The sequence below is a fragment of the Lissotriton helveticus genome, chromosome 6, assembly GCF_964261635.1.
Source record: "Lissotriton helveticus chromosome 6, aLisHel1.1, whole genome shotgun sequence".
Taxonomy (NCBI): domain Eukaryota; kingdom Metazoa; phylum Chordata; class Amphibia; order Caudata; family Salamandridae; genus Lissotriton; species Lissotriton helveticus.
Window position 1 is genome coordinate 1278821792 of NC_136067.1, and position 21901 is coordinate 1278843692.

At 49.6% G+C, this 21901-nt stretch overlaps 1 protein-coding gene across 3 annotated transcripts in view; it reads left to right on the forward strand.

The window, feature by feature from the left end:
• ATL2 (atlastin GTPase 2) overlaps window positions 1-21901 on the forward strand; it is a 614707-nt gene that overhangs the window by 236303 nt on the left and 356503 nt on the right. For all 3 annotated transcript variants that reach the window (XM_078649021.1, XM_078649023.1, XM_078649022.1), the window contains exon 3: window positions 3102-3236. In XM_078649021.1, coding sequence (XP_078505147.1) covers window positions 3102-3236 — 135 coding nt within the window. The remainder of the gene's footprint in view (window positions 1-3101; window positions 3237-21901) is intronic.

Here is a 21901-nt window from a genome sequence, read left to right on the forward strand (position 1 = left end):
AAATGTGCTGTATGTAAATGACAATGCACTACCTACAATGCTTTAGTTTTATTTAAAAATGTCCCTTGCCTCATGTCTGTTGAAGGTATGTGGGTTGTGAAAGTTTGTTGATCTAAAAGTGGGCTGTGGTTCTAAAACGTTTGGGAACCATTGGGATATAGTATTCATCATAGTGTTACAGAAGGTCCTTTTGGTTGGTCAGCAGCATCCTTCAACTTCACCACTCCCCTTTTTAGGGGCGCGCGCATGCAATTGCAGGGCAAAGCCCAGCTGTCGCAAAGCGAGCTTATTGTGATCGTTTCTGCTTTCAAGGACTAAAGAGGAGAGGACAAGAGACTGGCACGCGCACGCAGCCTGCCGGAATCGGATCAGGTCGCGCGCTCCGATTCCGGCATGCTGCACAGACAGACAGACAGACGCACCCCCCCCCCCCTCGTCCTACAGGCACGCGATGTGCCGGTCTCCCTTGCAAGCCTGCACAATGGCATTTTCCTCGTGCCACTAAAACTGGCTCCGACCAAGCCAGCTTTACCTACCATGGTATTCTTGTCCAGGTACGTAGTAGGCGGGGTTCCCCGCGATCTGCAGGGAGATGAGCACCTCTCCCTGCTCCCCGTCGCCCTGCAGCTCCCCGTGGTGGGTGCAGCGGAAGAAGGGCAAGAACCGGGGTTAGTAGCCCACGGCGCCACGGACACACTCTGTGCAAAGGGCGAGCGCGAGGAGCAGGACGGCCCAGCGCGCGCGGCAGCCCCTCTGCTCCATGCTGGGGTCCGTTGTCCTGGTCCGCGGAGCCCTGCACGTGCACCCGAGCCCGGCGCGTGCTCCTTGCTGCGGCCACCGGCTCAGTGCGAACTTTTCTGCGAGCTCCGGCGCTGCCAGTCAGTCATCTGCGCGAGCTCCGGCCTGACTGACAGGACCTCTCCATCCCATATGCAGCCGCTCTTGACCCAGACACCTGCTTCTCCTCACACGAGTACCCCGGCGCCTCCTGTTGGCAGTGGTTGGGAGACTGGGCACAACTGGCAGGGTCCGGACAGGCATGTAATGTAGGATGTTGCAGGGGGCTCTGCCCATGTCATCTCCAGGAAGCAAATCAGAGGCCCCCTCACCTCTAAACCCTTGAATTGCGAGGAAGGGTGAGGGATGCTGGGGTGGAATACCGTCCTCGAGACGTCGCGGACGGCCCCCTCCTCCTGGGCCCGGCAGGGGTCCTCACTGGCCTGTAAAGGGGGATTCCCACATCTGTTGCTTGTCATTTTCCCAGGGTGGGAGCGCTGCAGGGAGAGGATGGTCGTGAATCCCTGGAGCAGACCACTGTGCGTCCCAGCGCGGGGGGAGGAGTGCCCTGCCAAAGCTAGGTGCCAGCCTCTGCTCTTCGCCTCGGTGGCACACATCCCTCTGCCACCAGGTCTAGCAGCTGCCTCTCTCCACCTTCCCTAAGCCAAAGTGAGTACTGAAAAGTTTTGGAGCAGAAGTGATGAGGCTGGTGGTGGGGAGGAGGTGAGGAAGACGGAAGGGGGAGGGCGAGGGGGAGGGGGTGGGAGTGTGCCGAGCATACTCAGTGCTTACTGTGCAGGAGTGAGTGATATAGCTTAGCTGGGTCGTGTTTCTTGCCTGAACAATGATGCCGCAAACTGCATACCCCTATCACAGCAGCACCAGGGGTGTAGCTTGATTTAGTATGGCAGGTGCAGTGGCACCAGGGTACAGAAGCACGAGGACCCACTAAACCCTGATTATTTGAAGGACGCTGAGGAGGTTTGGCAATGGAACAAGTGTGTGTGCCGAAGTGGAATACTTTGTATGCCCTGCAGGTGAAAAGTAGCCTGCGCATACATGGGTACACTGTGGTACACGCAACTGCCTCTGAAAGGCAAGTGGGGTCAGCGCATCACTCGTCAAGCACAAACTGACCCTGCCCTAGATCTGTCGCAGTGTCTCAGTCCTCTTGTACAACCTCACCGTTAGCTCGCTTCCACCTCTGCTCTCTCTGCTCTTTTTTCGTGTACCCTCCGTGATGACCTGATCATTTGACTATAGAAATCCCCGTCCCACCTACAAAGGGTTGCACAACTTTTCTTTAATCCTAGGGAGTGGTGAAGCGGGAAACTTGTGACCTCACAATGAAAAATACCATTCACAAACAATGTTTATATACCAATTGCAAATAAAAAATAAAGAAATGTATGCAAAGCATTATCATTTACAATGCCAGTAACTCAAACTGCAATGCTGCGAGACCTATTGCATTGTAAATGCTTGTTTTTGATCAGTCAATTGTCACCACTTCATATCCACTGCCACAGCCACACACCACTTTTTTTTTTTTTTTGCATCTTCCACATAAGTCCCCTAGCCTTTTAATTAGTTAAGCAGCCCCCAAATTTATTTTTCTTTTTTGACAGCCACCTTCTCCAACAACACCTATGTATATTTTGAGTTTGACAGTTGCCACACGGGTCAGCCAGACAATTCCTAGTAGAATAGGTGGTTAATGTGGACTATGCCCAAATTTCTATGTAAAATGTTGCCAGATAAAATTGCTATATTTAAATAACAAATTAGCTTTGTCAGTGCTTTTAAACATTCTTCTCACTCTGAACTTCCCCCCAAAAAATGGTTAACATGCTAATTATCAGTGGAAAAATGTGAAACTGTTGTAAAGACTGGTTGTTCACCTAATGACAGTGTTGGCCTCCACATAGCCACACATCCTAGGGAGGCTTGCAGCGCCTTTCCTCATGATCAAGTTGACGCAAAGTAATAACATTTGACAACTAGACACCTCCCTGTACCACCATTGAAAGGAACCCTTTCAATCAAGAGACTGAGGAACATAATTACTATCCAAATTCGACACATGTCCATCTGCTGGTTTTACAAATACATTTTACGTTTGTCATAATCGAAATGCAAAATTCTAGTTAGACTTATATTCTGGAAACATTCCTTGTTCAATGGTATAACTATGGTTTAAAGCTAAACGAAATGATGCATTGGCACTTTTAGTTTGCTAGTGTGTTAAATACTCAATTTACAGTGCATATTTTTTGTTGAACATGTTTTTTGTTTACACTTTGTGTGGTCTTTTTCTGTTGCAGGATGAGTCTGGTTGGATGGGTGGACTGAATGAACCCTTAACTGGATTTACGTGGAGAGGGGGATGCGAGCGAGAAACAACCGGGATACAAGTCTGGAGTGAAGTTTTCCAGATTACAAAACCAGATGGAACTCGGGTAAAGTGCAACTTTTGCTACATATAGACCGCTTTATTATACACTGTAGAACTTGAGGTGACTCCGGTGAATCTGTGTATACTGGGAAAGCCCAGGGTAGAGCATATCCGTGCTTTTCGAGCTACATTTTAATGAAATCATCAGAAAGGGAAGCACATCGGAATACGCTTTCTGGGAATTGGGTGTCAGATTTGTAGCTTTTTTTTTCGTTTTACAAACTTGGTACCAAAATGGAATTTTTACGCATAGATTAGAGACAGCTTAAGTTCGCAATATAGATTTCTTTCGCTGGGGTTTTTGCGAGCACAGGATTTTGATATTAGAAAAATGCCTACTGATTTTTACTCTCTACTGGACCTTGGGGATGAGCGACTGTTACTAGTGAGTTTTTTTTTCTCCTTGTCAATGCAAAACCATAAAACTGCAGTGCACTTTATTAGCTTGCCTCCTCACTGGCTACATCCTTGTTGGCTGCAGGGACAAAAGCAACATTCTGCTAGAGATATCTAGGTGCAGGTTCCTCACCCATTGTCTGTTCCCCAGTCGTCAGACTGGATCTGGAAACTTTCAGCAGTACCTCTGCGAGATGGTAGGTGGCATTATGGGGCTTCACGCTGACACCGTTCTACTCTCGAATGACGTGCAGAGCCTGTATAGTCTCTAATTTCACAAGCTGACCTCTTTTCTTTCTGCGCCATCAAATGTGATCGTCTGCGCTCTCTTTGTCTGACTTGCCTCGTTATTTTTTGTCCAAATGTCTTTGTGTGCAAGGGATGCCAGCCCAAAACAAAGAGGTTTTAAGGCCTGTAGATACTGTCACAAACAAATGTCTGGGCTAAATACCCATCAGGGGGGCCTGGGGATCCAGTCACGACTCTAAGGCCTTCAGTGACTGCGCATCGAACCCAAGGCCATCTAGGGCCAAGAGGTAAAGCTTAATATCGTCAAGCACAAGACTCTGCGAGGAGACTGGTCTAAGTCACGGTCCAAGTTCAACATTCGTCCCGCTTCCACTTCCGGAGATGCCAAAGCCATTCCATAGGCTGGTCTTTATGACCGAAATCTTCAGGTAAGTTAAACACAAAACCCAAGAGCTTGAAGTGGGACTCTTCCCTCTCTAGCCACCACCACATGCTCACTTTCATTTTCCCTAGTAGTCGCAGGGGTGTCAGCATGGCTCCTGATCTTGCTCGGAGTCGCTAGTCTTTGAAGCCAATCCCACATTAGGTTCCGGCACAACCAAGGTTTCTGGGGCAGTGTGCCACTCCACAGCAGATCGAAGAGTTCTGCCCGTCTTGGCTCAGATTTCTTTTTTTATCCTTGCTGACTTCTCTGAAGCACCGAGAGGCCTTCCATCTTGAGTACCTCCAGTAGGTTTGCCCTTGTTCCCAGTTGAACCCACCGAGCCAGTCACAACACATCTTGCTCTGATAACTACCCTGCGTCCAGTGACCTGGTCCACGCCGGTCCTTGGAACTTTGAGTCCAGTGCCGAATCCATTGATGCCAGGCGAGGAGATACCCATACTATTCTGAGTTGGCACTAGTCTGACATTGACCGTAGCTACTTCAGACAACAGTGGAGGGGCTGCTTCCCTCAATTGGACTGCTGCCTCCAGACGGGTGAACACCCATCCTACTCTACCTTTTGTCACGGACTCGGACAATGATTGACGTGGGTGATGTTCCCCCAGCCTTATGAAGATGACAATTCTTATGACAATTTGCAGGAGACTGGTGGTCTGTCTCCTCTGAAAATGGGTATTTCCTCACCCTCCTGGTCCAGCTACTGAGGATTCTGCTTCCTAAGCCATGATAATGCGTAGGGCGGCCGAAGTCCTTGGCCTTAAGCTCTCCACATTGGAGATAAAGACTAATGTGTTGACTAAAGTCTTCCAGCCAGGCGGACAACCTCTAAACCCCTTCTGCCATTTAATGAGGCACTAACGTGTACCTTTTTGGAGGTTTGGATCAAACCATGCTCTGGTCCCCAGTCAACACTCACCTTGTGTGATGCCATTGTCCTACCCTTGGCGTCCCGGTGTTCCTCTCTCAGTACCCTTCTCCTTAAATTTTAGTGGCTCTGGTGTCCAGAAGCAGATCTAATCCCAACACTTTTCAGACTACTCCCCTCCGTCGTGAGTCCAAATGGGTGGAGACATTTGGGAAGTGAGTTGTTTTTCTTCCACCAGCCTGGTTCTCTGGTCAGTAAATGCCAGCTGCCTCCTGCTGCAAAATTCCTGTGCCTTTTGGGGCCTGGTTGCTCAAGTCCTCCCTGGTGTCCCTGAAGGTCTCTGGCCTGCCCTTGTCCAGGCCATACAAGGCAGTTGTGATGTGGGCAGGTTTGCAATTCGTTCTGGCTTGAACACCACGGATTCCATCAGACAATCTCTTATTCACCCAACAACTCATGGACATGATCACTTCCAATGCCGGCCGGCAGACCACCCAAGTCTACCTGGGTGACTTCAATCTCCACTGGAACGATCAGAAAGACACAGTGGTGAATAGTCTCAAAACTTTCCTTAATGCGCTTGACCTCACCCAATTATGCGACAGCCCAACTCACGACAAAGGCTCGATACTTGATCTCATCATTGCCAAAGATAATTCTACACAACTGGAGGCGATTCTACCCTGCGACTGGTCAGATCACCACATTATCACCTTCTTTATCAATGAAAAAGTTAAACCTAACGCGGCTCAACCAACCAAATCCAAAACATGGAAAAGGGTCATGAAGAATCTTAACGCTTCTACCCTGCCTCCCCACCTCGGCAATCTCCTCCTTCCCCCTTCTGGTGCCCCGGATGTTCAATCACTGACTGACCATTACCTTGATTCTATGAATACAATAGTCAATGAAGTCGCCCCACTGCAACTGAAGAGAGTCTCCACCAAAACTTCTAACCCCTGGTATGATGATAGACTCAATGACGACAGGCGTACTATGCGATTGGCAGAGCGCACCTGGAGATCGGACCCTTCAGCACTTCACCTCAAAAGGCTTAAAAACAAGAGAAATGCCTACTTCAGGAAAATAAAACGCACAAAGATGGACTTCTTCAGCCGCCAGTTGGACCAAGCAAAAAACAGGCCAAGAAAATTGTTCGAACTAATCAAGACCCAAACAAAGACACAACCCTTACAATCAAACAGCACAACAAGCGACACCCCACACTGTGAAGCCTTCTCTGCTTTCTTTAAGCTAAAGACAGACAACATAAGAAATTACCTCATCATGGATGTAAGCCGATTCCCCAACCACACCAGAATGGCTAACACTCAACCTAAAAACAAGGCATCTTGGCTGTACTTCGATACATACTCGGAAGAAACAATACACAAGCTGCTCTGCACCTTGAAGCCCTCTAATCACCTCACAGACCCTGTGAGAAGTTGGCCTGATGTGCAGTGTTCACTATTCTAGTGATCACTATATATCAGTCCAAACAACCCTTATTGATGATTGGTTGTAAGTCAACCTTATAGACCAGCTATCCTAGTAGCATGGATACGAGCAGTCTAAGGCTAAGACTCTAGAGGGCGTGTTAAGCCAGCTGTTTTACCATCACATTACCCCTTGAACACCCAGTGAAAGGACACCACACAAGTGTTATGAAAATAAACAGTGTATTTATTAGAATCACAACAACCCTGTACTCTTTATGAGGACAGGGTGCTAGGCACACAACAAAACTCTTACGAAAATACTTAAGTTAGCACGTTATACACAAATGCCCGAGGGGCACGAAAAACCATATACTTAAAAAGTGGAATGCGAAATTACTAGCAGGTAAGTACAGTACTAATAGGCTTTGGAATCGCTAGGACTTGACTAGGGAATCGTTAGATTACTTCTAGGAGACCTAGGGGACTCGGGTGCAGAGTGTGCACTCTCACACGGGATGCGGGACAAAGTCTATGGAAGCTAGTAAAGGCAAAGTTAGTGTTCACGGGCGAACCCGACCTGGTAGGAAGAAAACGACAGTGGATCCTGACCCTAGGATAGTGAGGCTATGCTGGGACACCGAAGTGCCGAAGTTACCTAGCCCATGGGCTGCAGCTGCATAGGTCTGAAAAGACGTCGGGGATCTCGTTGCCGGACCAGGAGCCTGGAAGGAAGAAGTTGCTGGCAGGCGACCAGTGAAGAAAAGTTCGATGGATCCAAGCCTGGATCAAGGAAGAAGAAAACCTGAAAGCAGAGGGGACCAAGTTCTTGAATCACTAGCCAGTGATTAAGTGGGCACCAGGATGGCACCGGGCGAAGTCACCGCAGTCAGGTGAGTGGGCGCTGCTGGGCTCTGCAGTCTCTCGGACCAGGAGGCGTTGTCGGCGACCAGGATGGAGGTGCGAGCTGTCCCACGAAGGTTCTTGCTGTCGACGTCGCTGGACCCAGGATTGGGCAACAAGTCTTGGCAAATGCAAGGCCCACGCGGTGGACCTAAAATGGCGTCTTGGGCGGACCAGGAGGGTCCAGGGTACTTCTCCGATGGAGGGAAGCAAGGGCCAGTCTGGAGCAACCAGACTAGCAGCAGAAATGTCGTCGGGCGTCGTCGGGAAGGCCACAAGCCAGCGGGCTAGTAGCCAAACAACGCGGTGAGCAGCCAAAAGCAGAAGGGCCCCACGCAGATCGTGGAGATGCTGGGGGGCTGCACTTCGGTGCTGGAGCTGCTCAGGGTCGGGGCTTCTCGGACCCCAAAGCACTCACCAGGAATTCACTCGGCGGGCTTGCTGGAAAGAAGTCGTGCAGTCTTGCAGATGGCCGGTCCCTTGAGGTCTCGTCGCACCCACGGTTCTCAGCTGGGCTGTAGAGGTGGGTAGAGGTCAGAGGTGCCAGGGAAGCCGGTTCTCGTCGAGCTGGGCAGTCTTGATCCGGAGGAGAGACTTGCAGCAGACCGCAGTGTCCTTAAGATGGTGCCTGCGGATGCAGGGTGACTACTCCTTAGTCACAAGGGAGAAATCTTAGGAAGAAGTCTTGAGTTCCTTTCGTGGAAAGTAGTTTCAGGATTCAAAGATGATCTGTTTTGGAAGGGGGCCAGTTCCTACCTTTATCCTGTAAAAAGGGGCTGGCACGCGACTAAGTCCTGCCCTAGGGGTGGGACTAGGAGGTGGGTGGTTACACCCACTTCCTTGGCGGGCTTTTTCCCAGCACAGGGTCTGGAGTGACCCTGGAACTGGTTCCAGCCAGCCTATGCACAGTGAGCACCGGGGTGCCACGTGCAGTCACCTTCCTCTAAAGCCCTGCCTACCTACAATACACAAAACCCTGTCTGGGACTGTGCTGGCACCGCCCCTGGCAGGAAACCCTTTGTCCTTATCTCCTGCTCTGGGAGGACTCCCAGCAGCAGGAGGGCAGACTTGTCTCGGTGGCAGCATCCATTTTGTGGAGCTGAGGCTCTGTTTGACTTTAACCGGGGTTAGGGGTTACATACATGTCGTGTCCCTCTAGAAGGGTGGAATGCTAACCCCGTCGCCAGAATTGGCGAGGGGTTAGTATTCCAATTCGTATGACACCTTACTCGACATGTTTTGATAAAGCGATACCAGAGTTGGCATATAACCGCGAGGATTATAATGCACTTAAGAGTATATGGTATGCGATATCATGGAAACGGCTAAGGGATGGATCCCGAAAGCCGTAGACAGGCTCAGCTCATGCCAGAGCACCATCTCACACGATTCCAAGCACTCTGCCTTCAGGATTGTTAAGGCCTGCCATAGGAGTGACTGATAGGAGATCTGTGTGTCCATTTTAGGGTTAGATATAGGTATACTATATCTAAAGCAAAGGGTGATTACACCACCTTGCCCCAGCTGTCGTGCAGCCAGTTGTGTCAGATTTGGATGGCCAGCCAGGGGTGGCATAATACATGCTGCAGCCCCTGGTAGGCCCTGGGTACACCTATGCCCTGGGTACCTAAGGTACACTGTACAGGGACTGATAAGGTGACTCAGTATCCAATTAGATATGTACCTAAGGTACATGGAATCCATTTTACAGAGAGAGCAGTAGGCCTGGGGTCCTGAATAGCAGGGCCCCAGGTCAACTAAGTCAGAAAACCAGCAAAACACCAGGCAAAAAAGTTGGGGGCAACCATAGTCAGGGATCTACCTTCCTACAGACCCTCTACCTGCTAATGCTGTAAAAGACTTCATCCCCTTGCTCCTCCCTCTCTGGACCAAAATTGTCAACCGCTCCCTGCAACAAGGCCTCATTCCAGACTCCCTCAAGGTGGGGCAAGTCACACCTATACTCAAGAAACCTACAGCAGATCCGTCTGACCTAAACAATTACCGGCCCATCACCAATATCCCCACCCTGGCCAAACTGCTGGAGAAATGTGTCCAACTCCAACTAACAAAACACATTGACCAATTTGACCTCCTCAACTCTCATCAATCAGGCTTCCGAGCGAAACATAGCACGGAATCAGCTATGACACACATAATTGATGACGCCCTCCAAATTCTTGATCGCAATGAGTCCTGCCTCCTCATCCTTCTTGACCTCTCGTCAGCATTTGACACGGTCAAACATGAGAACTTGCTGGAGTTGCTAAGCACTAGAATGGGTCTATCGGGGACTGTTCTCAAATGGTTTTCGTCCTTCCTTCACAATCGGTCTCAGAAGTTCAAGATCGACAATGTGCTATCTTCACCTGTGCCTGCAGATCTAGGTGTTCCACAAGGATCCTCCCTCTCCCCCACATTGTTCAACCTCGTCATGGAACCGCTCGCCACCTTGCTCCAAGCCTCCAATGTTCAATTCCATATGTACGCCGACGACACACAACTGTACCTAAAGCTTCAATCCCCGGAAGATATCAAACATCTGAATTCCACGCTTATTAACACTCAATCTTGGCTAGCCGATAATCACCTCAAACTAAATGCTCTGAAAACTGAGTTCCTACTCATCTCACCCCCGGCGAAAATTTCCACCACCCAAACATGGCTCAACAACCTAACAGCACTCAATGTCCAACCCACCATCGTGGACTCGGCGAAATCCCTAGGCATCACACTGGACGCCAAGCTCAACATGCAGCAGCACGTCAGCAAAGCCACAAAAGCAGCTAATTTCCAAATCAACACAGAGGAAAATTAAACCCTTCCTCCCTGCCGAAGACTTCCAAACTGCTGTACAAGCGTTAGTCATCCCTCGAATAGACTACGGAATTGTGGCCCTCAGCAGACTCCCGCTATCCACAACAGCACCCTTAAGAGCCTCCCTGAACGCTGCCGCGAGACTCATTACTGGCTCAAGAAAACATTCGCATATATCCCCAGACTTAAAGTCCCTAAAATGGCTGCCTTTTGAAGCCAGAATACAGCTAAAAATTGCAGTTATGACACACGCGGCCGTGCACCACAATGCACCCAACTACCTCGCTCAAAAGTTGTCTATATCAGGAGGTTCGAGATCCAATAGAAGCTCAAAAAATCTACTCCTGAAACCTCGTAGATTCCGGAAAGAAAACTTACAAGCGCTCCTTCTCAGGAATGGCACCCAGGATCTGGAATGCGCTCCCTCCTGAAACCAGGCGTATCTCCTCCACGGCACTCTTCAAGAAAGAGGTGAAAACCATCCTACTGGCCAAGATCTCCTGAACCTTATAGGTGCTGGATCAGAGACCCTGCATTGCATTGTGTCAATGCACACCTTGTCTTTTGGCATTATACCTCTACTTGATGGGGACACTACTACGATACTTTCATACTACCGACCAATATATGATACACGTTGGGTCACTGATTCACTCTCCCGATGCCCCCACTCAGTGCTCCCTCTATACTAAAACATTGGTATAAACCTTCCAGACACCCAAGGTGTACCTGAACACCTCTGTAGTGGGGTCAATGACTTGTGCTGTCTTATATTACTTCTTTACCTGATTGTATATTGATATGTTGTATGTATGCTATTATTATCCTGTCATGTTAGTTACTACTACGTTGCTCCCATTACCGCTGTTCATTCCTACTGCCCCTACCCGGTCTTTGTGAAGCGCTCTGATATCTGTAAGGATCTTGTTCGCGCTATATAAAACTTTGAATGAATAAATAAATAAATCCACAGGCACCAGTTTAGGCATTTGCCGCCATGCATGGCTGAAATCGACCGGTTTCTGAGATGATGTCCAGTCCTCGCTTATTGACATGCCCTTTGACTGGACTGATTTAAAAGGAGCGTAGCTGCTACACACTCTCTGGGTTTATCTGCCCACCTCATCAACAGCACTAACCTTTTTTTTTTTTATAAACTTTTATTTAGCATTTTAGTATACAACAAGCAGTACACTAGGACATATCAAATTATTTGGCACGTATAATGTAAACATAAAACGAGTTATCACAGGCTCAGGTCATGTCTTGTTCCATCTTAATATTATATACATCATTCCCCGTAGGCCCAGCATATTCTCAGTAATATGAGCCGTCCCCTCTAGCTGACAGAAATAATTCTTAACAGAATGACGTATGTAATATATAAACTGCAAGATTGTCAGTAAGAATAGGTCTAATATCCTGCACAATAGATCAATAGTCATGCACAGTGGGGCAGCCTAACCCACCCCAGATGGGACTATGCCCTGTTCCTTTTGCATGGGGGGGGGTGGGGGGGGTCTTGTCGCTGCGCTGCTAGGTAGGCTCTGAAAGGACCCCTTATATCTTTGAGCCTGGAGGAGGGAGGGATAGTTGTTGCGTTCAGGTCGGAGTTCGTAGAGCAAGAGGACACGCTCCTCAGCCATCCCGTTACTGTAGGTGCTGATCTGCCCCCCGAGTGGATGGAGACTTCCCTTTTAGCTAGCAGCAAACCAATGGAAACAAATCTACGAATTGCCCGAGGGAACTGCACTACGTACCCCAACAGGGCAATTTCGGGCAAGGGAGTCATTGGTACCTTAACCATGTCACTTATCATCCTATGGCCTTCTACCCAGAACGTATATATACGCGGACAGGTCCAGGCGAGGTGGGCAAAGTCGGCCTGTGGAGCATTGCATCTCACGCAGCTATGTGTTCTGGCAGGGTCTATCCTGTGGAGTCTGGATGGGGTAATATACATCCTACGTAGGAACTTAAAGTGGATTAATTTGTGCCGGCTATTAAGAGAAACATTTTTTTGTGATCTCGCAGCAGGCCGTCCACTGCTCGTCCGTTATGGGATTACCCAAGTCCGTCTCCCAGGCATTACGTATTTTGTCAGTTAAGTGGCATGATTGCAGCACAGGACTTGTAGAGTTGTAACACAAGGTGCACCCATCTCTCGCTGCCTATGACTGTCGTGAGTGCCGGGAAGGATGGAGGCTCTAGGGGATAGTCTGGCAGTGTAGCTCGCAGGGCGAACGGAGCCTCAGAAGGACAAATCTGTCCATGAATGTGGGGTCAGGGAAGGAGGGCTCATTATCAGGATCAAATATATGGCCACCCGGAAACAAATCACCAACTTTTGCAATGTTCTTAGCACAGGTCTTCTGTACAATCTTTTCACCAGTGATAGGTAACCCTATAGCGTTTGGAAGAGGGAGATCGGAAGCATAAAGCATTGATGTGTGTGTGTGATGCGTCATAGCTTCTCCCAAGCCCATCTAGTGGTGGATACCGGTTGGATATCCTTAGGGTCTCTTGGGAATCCCTTGGGTAAAATGGCCGCCAATTTCTCCAGAAGTACTAGGTCAGATTCAAGCCGGAGGTAGGGAATTCTGGCGTCTGGATGGTACCATGCCTGTGCAAAACTGCACTGTGCAGCTAGATAGTATAGTTGTAAATCAGGGAAACCGTAACCTCCTCTATCACAAGGAAGTGTCCTAACCTGCCAGCTAACCCTGGCATTTCTGTCTCCCCATACAAATCTAAGTAGGTGGGAGCGGAGTGCAGAAAAAAAATTCTTTGTAAGGGGGACCAGGATTTTTTGAAATAAATATAAAAATTAGGGAAGCACAATCATTTTTATGAGGGCAACACGCCCGGCCATGGACAGTGGGAGCTTAAGCCATTTTTCTATTTGTGTTTCTAATTTGGAAATAGCTGTCCCGTAGTTGCGGCGAATAATCTGATCAGTCTCTAGGTGTATAGTAATGCCCAGATATTTAACTGAATCAGTGCTCCATTCCAGCGGGAACTCCATGTCCCACTTGTCTGTGCTGGCTGTGAGTGGAAAAATCACTGACTTATGCCAGTTGATTCCTAGACCAGAATGTATGCCAAAGCATAGAATTTCTCGATTAAGGGGATTCAAATTAGTCTGTGGGTTGCGAACGTACAGTATAGTTTCATCGGCGTACAGCGATACGAACAATGGGCCTGTGGTGAATTGTAAGCCTCTGTGTAGGTGTTTCTCTTGCAAGTGTCGTATATGTGGGTCCATGGCTAATATGAACAACAGGGGTGACAGCCGGCAACCCTGTCTTTTACCGCGCGAGAGAGTAAAAGGTGCCGTCAAGGTACCATTAGTCGGAGTCGAACAAGCGGCTTGCTGTATAGCAGGGCAGTCGTGGCAATAAAACCAAACTGCATCCCCACACGTTGCATAATGGATAAAATAAAAGGCCATTCGAGGGAGTAAAAAGCTTTCTCAGTGTCCAATAATATCACCGCAGCGGGGATTTCAGGGTTTATTCTATGTAAGGTATTAAAGTGCGCAGATTAAAAGCAGTCGAACGATGGGGTATGAAACCTGACTGGGCCGGAGAAATGATAGATTCCATTAGGAGAGAGAGATGACATGCAAGGGCTTTGGCTAGGATTTTGTCATCAAGGTTTAGAAGTGAGAGTGGGCGTTAAAAGCCGCATAAGAGGGGATCTTTACCTGGTTTAGGGAGGAGAATGATGACCGCCTCACGTTGGGTAGGTGGTAGGACCTGTCTCTCAGCGTACACTTCTAGGAGATTGGGAATCAATAAATCCTTATAAATCTTATCAAAATCGGCAGTGAAGCCGTCCAGGCCAGGAGCCGAGGAACTCCGTAAAGCAGTGATGGCTTCGTCAATGCTCTCCTCTGAGATAGGTTCAGCAAGGAAGTCTTGCATGATGCACTAAGGCAACTTAAGATAAATAGCCCTCTTGCTCGGCTCTGTCCTGTCCCAGTCTGGAAGTGTACAATGTTTTTGAATAGGATAAAAACTCCCTCTGGATATCCAGTGGGTCAGTGAGTTGTTGCCCTGATGCCGTTCGTAACTCAGGAATATAAGCCTACAGTAAGGGGGACTAATCATCTGTGCTAAGACCCGTCCTGGTCGTTCGCCTTCGCCATATTGTCTGGTGTTGTGATATTTACCCATGAAAAGGATCTCCTGGTCGGCGGTATCTTTAAATTCTGAAAGCAGGGATAACTGCTGTGTTTCCGATTCGGGATCGTTCGATAAGCGTCGATTGGAGTCTAGCGCCATTAGGTCTTTTTCCAATCGGGCTAACGTTCTCCGTAGTTCTCGCAGCACGTCGGCGCTCTTGGAGATACATACCCCTCTCATGTACGCTTTAAAGCCCTCCCACAGCATTGCCTCAGAATCTACTGAACCAGTATTAATGGTAAAATAGTCCTCTATCGCCTCCCATAGTTCCGGAATACCTCGTCGTCCAATGCTCGGCTGGGGAATCTTCATTGTCGCTTAAAACCGTCGGGTCGCGGAACCTTCAACGTCAACAGTACAGGGGAGTGACAAGAGTATGTTTGAGGGAGTGTACGGATCACATGGCACCAGCTAAGTATTTCTGGGGACGCCAACCAGTAATCGATTCTAGTCCAGGTATTATGTCTACCAGTGTAGTGTGTGTAGTCAGTGCTGTGTGAATTTTGTGTATGACCTACGTCAACTAGGGAGAATTGTTCACACAGTGCACCCAATGCCTTCCGCTCTCGAAGTGGGAGCCTCACGGTAAAATAGCGATAAAAATCCCAAGAAATACATGTATGAAACAACATAAGATAGAAAAATGCACAATAGACATAGTTGCAAGAACCAGGTAATAATTACTCCATAGGAATACATGGAGAGAAAGAAAAAACTTTGCAACATATCACTATCATTATGTGAGTCCAAACTACAGCCAATCAGGCGCAAGAACCCCTTCAGAACCTTCCCCTCAGAGGTTCAGGCCCTCAGATTTCTAACCGCACGTCGTGTGAAGGGAGTCTCCCTGAGCTCTGCTCAGTTCTTTCCACTTCTCTGGTTTTCCAGTACTTTTTGTAGCAGTGTACAGGATATGCCTTCTCCCTTCCTGAAGAGGAAGAAACTATCGGTGTTGAAGGCTCCTGTGGTGTCCCCATCTCCTCCTGCTACGCCGACGCCCCCGAGATCTGGCTCTCCGGCGTCTACGGCTTCTTCGAAGCACTTTTCCACCTCAAAACGATTGTCCCGACGACTAGATCTGCCGTCTCCAGTTCGTCGACGACTACAGTGACGACGGCTTCTGGTTCGTCGACGGTGGCTCCGTCGACGAAGGTATGTCTAAGCTTCAAAACAGTCTCGTCGACGATACCCATTACTTCGTCGTCGAAGAAGAGCCTCTTCTTCGACAGGATCTACGTCGACGAGAATTGTGAAGATGTCGTCGACTATTGTTTCGTCGACAACAGAAGACTGTTTTCTGTATGACTTTAAGATTCAACCCTTCAAGCAAGTTCGGACTATCCCAATCATCGACTTCACCTGGAATGAAGGAGTCAAGTTGATGCAGACGCCAAACTCCATTCCTGCACAACTGCCACGATTGGAGAAAAAGTATAAAGCACCCCAGGGTTCTCCAGCTTGCCTGGTGGCGCAGCCAAAGCCAGATTCTGTTGTCACTCAGGCCGCCCAACGCCGTACCAGAAACCCATCATCCCCAATTACAGTTCCTCCGGATCGCGAGGGACGTCGCTTGGATGCTATCGGGCGCAAATTCTCAACTATGGCCTCCACTACTGTTAGGGCCGCTAACGCTTTGGCCATTCTGGGGCGCTACGATCGTCAGATGTGGTCTGACATGTCTAGTTTGGTTGCCCTCATTCCGGAAGCCTCCAGGGCGGAAGCTCTTAAGATTCTTCAAGAAGGGGTAAAGAGCGTCGGAGGAGATAGATTGCTACGTTGATATTCCGTCAACTGGCAGATGCAGCTGTTCTACGACGCCAGGGTTGGCTACGATCAACCTCTTTCCGCCAGGAAGTCCAAGCCAAAATTCTAGACATCCCGTCACTATTCGGTCAGCATGTCGACGAGGCGCTGCAAACGATGAAAAAAGATACTGAAACAGCTCGCTCTTTGGGCACCTTACAATTCCGGAAACAGCCGTTTCGTGGTGGACGCGGCACCACCTCTTCTTCATTCCGTGGAGGATCAGGCCACTACCGCTCTTATAACCAAGGAAACCAGTGGTATTCCAACCAGCAACAGCAGACCTCACGCCAGCACACTTCCAAGTCCTATCGTGGAAAATCTTCCTATAGAGGTTGCACTTCAAAAAGGCAATGACTTATCTTTCCCGCGCGAGGTTGGAGGGGCCAATCTCCCTGTTCTTTTCTCAATGGTCCTCAATCACCTCGGACCGTTTGGTACTGGACATCGTATCAAAGGGCCACGCCTTGGAGTTCGTAAAATTCCCTCCTCACACTCCTCCAACTGGTCCGCCTCCTACACACCTCAAAGAACTGTTCCAGCAAATTCGTGTCATGATGCAGAAAGGTGCCATCGAGGTAGTCCCCAAGTCTCAAAAGGGAAGGGGATTTTATTCCCGGTTTTTCCTCATCCTAAAGAATTTCCAGTCCTTCCGCATGCTCACATTGATAGAGATTTCACGTCTTCTCTGCAAGGACGACTTCATGACCACCATCGACCTCCAGGACGCCCATTTCCATGTGCCAATTCTTCCTCGACACTGGAGGTACCTGCTCTTCCGAGTGGGGCGGAGACACTTTCAATTCATGGTGCTACCCTTTGGCCTACACTCCGCCCCTCGTGTCTTCACAGAAGTCTTGGCCCCAGTAGTGGCTTATCTCCGGCTTCAAGGTGTTCACATTTTCCCATACCTAGATGATTGTCTCATCAAGTCGCAGTCTCACAGCCAACTATCTCGAGACACTCACCTTTGCCAGAGCTTATTTCAATCCCTCGGTCGCTCCCTCAATGCCGAGAAGTCTCAGCTCGACCCATCTCTCTGCAGAACGTTTCTAGGTGCCACTCTAGATACGTCACTAGCCAAGGCATTTGTATCTCACCAGTATGCACTACGTGAACAAGCAGGGCGGCACCAAATCTCTTCTCCTGTCTCGTCTGGCACAGGCGATCTGGGATTTGGCACTTCGGCACAAGGTCACCCTGACAGCGGTTCACCTGCCGGGCATCTCGAACATCCTAGCAGATGTCCTCAGCAGATCTGCATCATCAACGCACGAGTGGGAGCTGCATCAGCTGACTCTGGACTTCATCTTTCGGAAATGGGGTCATCCCAGCATAGAACTCTTTGCGAGCCCGGCGAACCGGAAATGCCAGTCCTTTGCAAGCTGGCTTCCCCATCCAGAATCGTCCGGGAATGCCCTTTCGATGGATTGGTGCGGTCTATTCGCCTATGCCTTTCCGCCGATTCCTCTGGTTCATCGAGTGTTGTGGAAGATGAGGAGACAGCCGTGCCACATTCTCCTGATCGCTCCCAGATGGCCTTGACAAGCATGGTTCTCGGAACTGCTGCTCCTGTCTCAGTGTGATCCCATTCTCCTTCATCCTCGAGCGAACCTCCTCACAATGGACGAAGGCCTGATATGTCATCCGTACCCCTCCTCTCTCAGATTAGCTGCCTGGAACCTGAGCACCTTGAATTTGCCCATTTTAACACTCCGCCTGCATGCAGAGACATTCTGGCCAATGCCAGAGCGCCATCTACAATTAAGACTTATAAGCTCAAATGGAAAAGGTTCTGTCACTGGTGCATTCTACTCTGAAACAGCTTCTTCCTAGAACTCGCACAGTCTGGGCTCTCCCACTCCACCTTGAAAGTTTTCTTGGCTGCAATTTCTCGTTTCCGGAAGGATGGCTCCTCTCTTTGCTCTTCCAGGATTATGCGTCAGTTCTTCAAAGGACTCTTCAGGAAGTTCCCGCCCATTAGGCGTCCTCCTCCAACCTGGCATCTCAACATTGTTTTGGCACAATTAATGAAAGCGCCAGTTGAGCCTATCCACAAGGCAGATTTAAAATTCCTCACTTGGAAGGTGGCTTTTCTCCTTGCTTTAACCTCGTCACGGCGCGTGAGTGATGTACACGCTTTTACCATTAAGCCACCTTTTCTACAGTTTAAATCGGACTGTGTACTACTTCGCACCAACCCGGCTTACATGCCTAAGGTGCCCACTGACTTTCACCTAAATTAGCCTGTTTTCTTAAAGACTTTCTTTCCCAATCCTCAATCTCCAGCAGAGCAACGTTTGCACTCTGTAGACGTTAAGAGATGCCTTAAGTTTTACATAGATAGGACGCCACCCTTTCGCAAATCCGACCAGCTGTTTGTAGCCTACGGACGCATGCACAAGGGGCATCCTGTCACCAAGCCAACTATTGCACGTTGGAATTCTTCAGAAGTCTCCTTCTGTCACCAGCAGGCTGGCAAGCCTCTTCAATCTGCAGTGAGAGCTCATTCCACAAGGGCGATGTCATCCTCTACCGCCCTGTTTGCTGGTGTGCCGATCCATCAAATTTGCCGAGCAGCTACGTGGTCCAGCAGGCACACGTTCACGAAACATTATTGCCTTGAAGCGATCAACGAAGCCGATACGGCAGTGGGACAAGCAGTGCTTCGTAATCTTTTTAACTAAGGTGAGCCTCTGCTTCCTACCCTCCACCTATGGGTTTATGTAATGGTATTATTGTGATTATTAGTATCATTATCATTCCTACTAGCTAAGTTATGCTATTGGTGCATGTTTATGCCTATGCATTGCTAATTATGCTCTTGCTAACAGCTATTACTGCTCACTATTCTATTCAAGCATGTGAATCTATGAAACACACCCTAATACTGGAGAAGAACAATTGTTACTTACCTGTAAACAGGTGGTTCTCCAGTATTGGTGTCTTTCATAGATTCACATGCGACCCACCCGCCTCCCCTCAGAGGCTCGCTTCTCCTCCTAGACCCTTTTGTCACTACTGTGCTACAAAAATCTGAGGGCCTGAGCCTCTGAGAAGGTTCTGGAGGGTGCTTGCGCCTGATTGGCTGTAGTTTGGACTAACATAATGACAGTGATATGTTGCAAAGTTCTTTCTTTCTCTACATGTATTCCTATGGAGTAATTATTACCTGGTTCTTGCAACTGTCTATTGTGTATTTTTCTATCTTATGTTGTTTCATACATATATTTCTTGGGATTTTATTGCTATTTTATTTGCCGTGAGGCTCCCACTTCGGCGACGGGGAATATTCAAGCATGTAAATCTATGAAAGACACCAATACTGGAGAACCATCTGTTTACAGGTAACAATTGTTCTTCGCCGACTATGCGCCTCCAAGTCCTCATTCTTTATTGCCACGTCTTTAAGGATGCACTCCATGCGGTCGAGCCTCTTCAGCGACTGCGCTGTTCCATCTTCCAAATCCGAAGTATGAGATTCCACCACGTCCAGCCGCCTGTCGTGGATCTTCGACCCCAGATCGGCCATGTGCTTATCCAGTGCGTCAAAGCACACATCCAGAGCCTTGAACCCCGCCCTCCTCTCAACATAAGTTGGCAGGGTATGCTCGGACGTGAGTCTCTTGCTCACTTTGCCACTGTATTCAAGCAAGCCTGACTGAAGACGGCTGAAATGCCAGAGACTGGTCCTAGGAAGCTTGTTTCCGGTCCAGGGAGGGCATGGCTTGGCAGTTCGGGCTAGACTGTTCCCATGATGCAAAGGATCAGACTGATTTGCATATGGCCATGTCTGAACTGGGGTGGCAGAGTGGGCTAAAGAACGGTGATGGGTTAAACCCAGATCTTTTGACTGGGTGTGAGTGTTTGATTGGTTCAGATGCTCCGTCCATCACTACCCCCTTTTGTACCGCTTTATGCAGTGCGTCAAAGCGCACATCCAGAGCCTTGAACCCCGCCCTGATCTCTTGCAGCAGGGAGCCCATCTGGCTAGAGTTGCCCTCAGGCACAGTGTCCTTCTGCCCACCCTCCGCCATGGTTCCGGGAACGTCCTGGGTATCCTCTGAAACCTTTTCAAAAGGGAGAAGGCGTTGTTTGGGATCTTTGCGGCCCATGCCGCAGTTGCACCAGTAGAGGAAGGAGAGAGACCAGAGCAGAACACTTCATCTATAGTAGCGGGGGCGGGTGGAGCAAGACGTCGAAAAAATGCAGGCTAGCGTCTCAGTGGTGGTGTCCAGCAATGTGGGGGCGATGGAACCAGTGTCTGCACCTTCTTGTTTACTGGGAGGGTTCTAGATGTTCAGTTACTGCTTCCCGGTGGAATGAGCATGAAGGGTTAACAGTCTATATGCCTGTGGTCACTCCAGAGTAGACTGTCCGGTCAATGAGTGATTGCTAGTAGGCTGCTGCATTCTTCGCATATCTCTTGATGGGCAGGTAGCAGGATGAGTGTGGCTAAAGAACAGGCCAGTGTCTCAGCGGTGGTGTCAAGCAATTTAGGGGCGATAAACCGGTGACAGCACCCTCCAGATGTCAGGGAAGGCTCTAGATGCTCAGACCCCGGTTCCCTTTGGTAATTGCATGGAGGGCTTACAGTTTGTATGCCTGCAGTTATTTCAGAGCAGACTGTTTGGAGTGCAGGTGGTGATGAGCAGGCTGCTGTTGTCCCCACGTGTCTCTTGGCTGACCAGGATGTTGTCAGTGGTGCGACAATTGGGGCCTGATAACGTGTGCACTTAGGCAGCAAACCACCCAGGGAAGCAGCGTGTTGCAGCGGGTGCCCCGCGGGGGGAGGAGGGGGAAGGAGATCAGGCGGGCCACGGCCGAGCGCAGGCACAGGTCATGCTGCAATGCCCCCAGGAGTGCTGAAGCAGTTCTCGCTTCACACGGAATCCGCGTTGTGGGGAACAGCCGCAGGCCCTATCCCTGCGCGTTCCCATGCTCACTACTGTCGGGGGAGTGCAGCGCTCGATCCGCAAGAAGCCAAATGGACCCCCCCCGCCTGGATCAAGGGCCGCAATGCCCGGAATGCAGCCGCCTAATGCTCTGGCCCGCGACCCCCGACTCACTGCACCACGATCACTGGGGGTCCACCGAAGGTCAGTCTCGCTGCTGCAGCTCCTGGAGCTTCATTGTCCCGCTCATGCCGCCATTTTGAGCCTCGCTTCGTCGTGTAGGCGATTTCCTCCGTCCCGTTTGCCGCTGTGCACTGCGACTGGATGTTCTCTGCGCAGGAACTCCTCCGCGTCCTGCAATGGCCCTTGTAATGCTCAGTGGACTTGCTGGAGCATGGGAATATTACATCTATGCCACCAGCTTCAGTGCCGGGTGACCATCTTGGTCTCTGGCTTGGCCACGCCCGCCAACAGCACTAACCCTACCGTTCCTTTCACAATTTGGTAGCTGTCGTATACTGCCTGCCTGTCCTGTCACAGCAAGGAACCCAGCAGTGTCGCGGTCAGGGCTGTCGGGCCCACTGCCCCTGCAGATAAGGTCAACAGGCCACCAAGTCCACTGCCCATCTCCACCCTGTAGCACCACCTGAAAAACCCCTTTAGTGTGCCCT